Source organism: Benincasa hispida, chromosome 3, assembly GCF_009727055.1.
Source record: "Benincasa hispida cultivar B227 chromosome 3, ASM972705v1, whole genome shotgun sequence".
Lineage (NCBI taxonomy): Eukaryota > Viridiplantae > Streptophyta > Magnoliopsida > Cucurbitales > Cucurbitaceae > Benincasa > Benincasa hispida.
The window spans coordinates 11233867-11236457 of record NC_052351.1 but is presented as its reverse complement, the minus strand read 5'-3'; the positions used below and the strand labels follow the sequence as shown (position 1 = coordinate 11236457).

General features: G+C 32.4%; 1 protein-coding gene across 1 annotated transcript; it reads right to left on the bottom strand.

Annotated features, from left to right (window-relative positions):
- Positions 1–1193: 1193 nt before the first annotated feature.
- On the bottom strand, positions 1194–1817 carry LOC120074584. The gene has a single exon (XM_039027747.1). It carries the CDS (start codon positions 1671–1673, stop codon positions 1335–1337), a length of 339 nt encoding a protein of 112 aa, XP_038883675.1. The 5' UTR covers positions 1674–1817; the 3' UTR covers positions 1194–1334.
- Positions 1818–2591: the final 774 nt, after the last annotated feature.

Genomic DNA, 2591 nt, shown 5'->3' with positions numbered 1-2591 from the left:
ATTATTAGGCCAAAACAAAATGAACCTAATAGTTCCATCAAATAGGGGAGATTATTCGACGGTGGCATCTAACAATGGAGGTGGAATATCTTCCACGCTGCAACAAAACAAAAATCAAATTGAGAATACAAAAGAGGAGTAGAACGAGAGAGATGAGAAATTTTCATTCCCAAAAACAAAGTTACTCACTAGGCGAACGCCATGAATGCTCTTTAAAAGATTATTGTTGAAAATGAAGCAAAAATAGATGCCATAGATGCCAGAGATAGAAGATTGTCATCACGGAGGAGAAGAAAAATGGGGAGAAAAATGAAAAGAAAATAAAGGGATTTAAGGTTTCTTCTATTTTCCCTTTTCTTCATTTTTCTTTTCAATAGGAAAAGAAAGGGAGGGAAGGAAATCGTCAATGGAAGGGAAGGAATGAAAATGAGGTTTTTTATTATTTCTTTTATTTCATTAGTTTTCTTCTAAAAAATTGTTTCTGTGATGCAGTAATATGTTGCTAAAATTTTTTAACCTTTTATGACATAGGTTAACGTGTTGCAGAAATTTTTAATGACGTTGATTTCACGTGCATTGTTAATAATTGTTTTTCGTGATACGTTTTCTAACACATCACTATAAATTAGCATTGAGTGACATATTTTTACAGCCTCGTTAAAAAAAATTGTCACTAAAGTGAGTTTTCTTGTAGTGCCTAAATACATGTGTTTGGTTGTTAAGAAATTTTTTAATATTTAAAATATCACATATATACTTCTTTAAAATTTAAAATAATAAAAAAATTATTTAGACATCTTTTAAACCTATTATAAAAAATGGATTAAAAAAGTATATACTTTCAAAACTCAGGAACCAAAACACATTCATTAAAATTTGAAAATTAAAAAATTATATTTTGAAAACTCAAGGACCAAATGCCCCTATTCTTGAAAACTCAAGGACTAAAAAGTTAATTTTCTCCGTAATTTTTCATGAACTTGAATTTGATTACTTGGTAACGTTAAATATTAGATTTAGAACTATTTTTAAATATAGGAAAATGAGTCCTAACAAAATGTAGAATGACATCTTGCTATTTTTTAAAATATTTCTAATAATTTTACCATTTAAAAAAATTACTCTTAGATTTACTTAGTTAATCCACAATTGGTTAATTTTCGGCAAGTTTGAAGAAAAATCGGAAGAAAAAAATAAAATACCGCCACCACCCAAAGAAATGCTTATAAATTTTTCTTTCATATAACAAAGCTTGTGAAGAAAATTAAAGCTCCAAGGAAAAACAGAAATCATTTTCCCAATGATTTGACTGAAGAAACTATGGTGAGTGCTCGTCAAGATGATAACAACAGAGGAAAATTGGGAAAATGAGTTTGTTTTGGGCCAAACAGAGACTTGCAATTTCTGATCTGAGAAATGACTTGCTTGTAAACACCAATCTTGAGAGTTGAAATACTTGCCATTGCACTCTTCTTTAGCTTCTTCAATCTCCTCCCAAATCTAACCTTAAGCCTTCGAATTCTAATTCTCAGATACGAAGGTTTCCCCATCGAATCTGCTCTTTCCAACACTTTGTTGATAAGAAACTGTGCTCTTCGATGAATTATCTCTTCTGGATCTTCTTTATCAACCTTGGAGTATCCATTTGGCCTCCTAATGAGAACAAAACTCATCTCTCTTCCCAACTTAGAAAAACAGAGAGAGATTCTAAACTAAGCTCAAGGTTTAGGCAGTGGAGAGTTTGAGTGGAGACATGGCATTTTATGAGTGAATTTTGTGTGGAAATGGGAAAGTGTGAACTTTGGCTGTGGGGTCAATGAAGAAGGTCATCCATAAGGCAATGAAGAAGCAAGCTAGCACAGCATGTGCTTTAAATTATGGAAGAGAGACTAAGCAGCTTCTGAGCTGGCCTTCAGAGATCATGTGTATATGATTCCAATTAAATCTTAAACCAGGAAAATAACATATATCTCAACTTATAACCCTTCTGTTAATATTTGATAATCATGTAATCAAACGGTAAAGTTAAGTTCTTTGCTTTTGTCAGTAACATTAAAGAGTGATTCATTCAAACACTTTCTAAAGATCCCTGAATCGAGTGTCGGATGGAACTCGAAAGTCAAAATTTGCAGCATGGAACCATCCAATTGGAATATAAAACAGACCAAAATTCCACCGACACCAAAACCATCTTTGAAAAAAAGGAAGAGAAGTCACAATAATAATTAAGGAAATGAAGGTCAAATGTATGGATGAGACTACATGTCGCTGGATTTAGACTGTCCATTCCTAGATATGACTTAAGAGTCAACTGGCTAAGAACAATCTTCTATTTTTTTAATTACATGAAGAATCTTCTGCTATAGACAAGCAAAGCTTCCCACCGGCTTAAGCCTGTCTGAGAGAGAACTCAAGCAATCCAAAGAAGTAACAATGTAAACGATATGTTGTTTGTCATCGGATCGTGATTTTTCATATATAAATGTAACTAAGGTATCTCCTTTGTAAAGGATTTCGCCATAATGACGAGTACTATTATTTAACAACTCCATTTATTCTGCTTTTTCGTTGGGATTGGTTCTTGTTTCTAT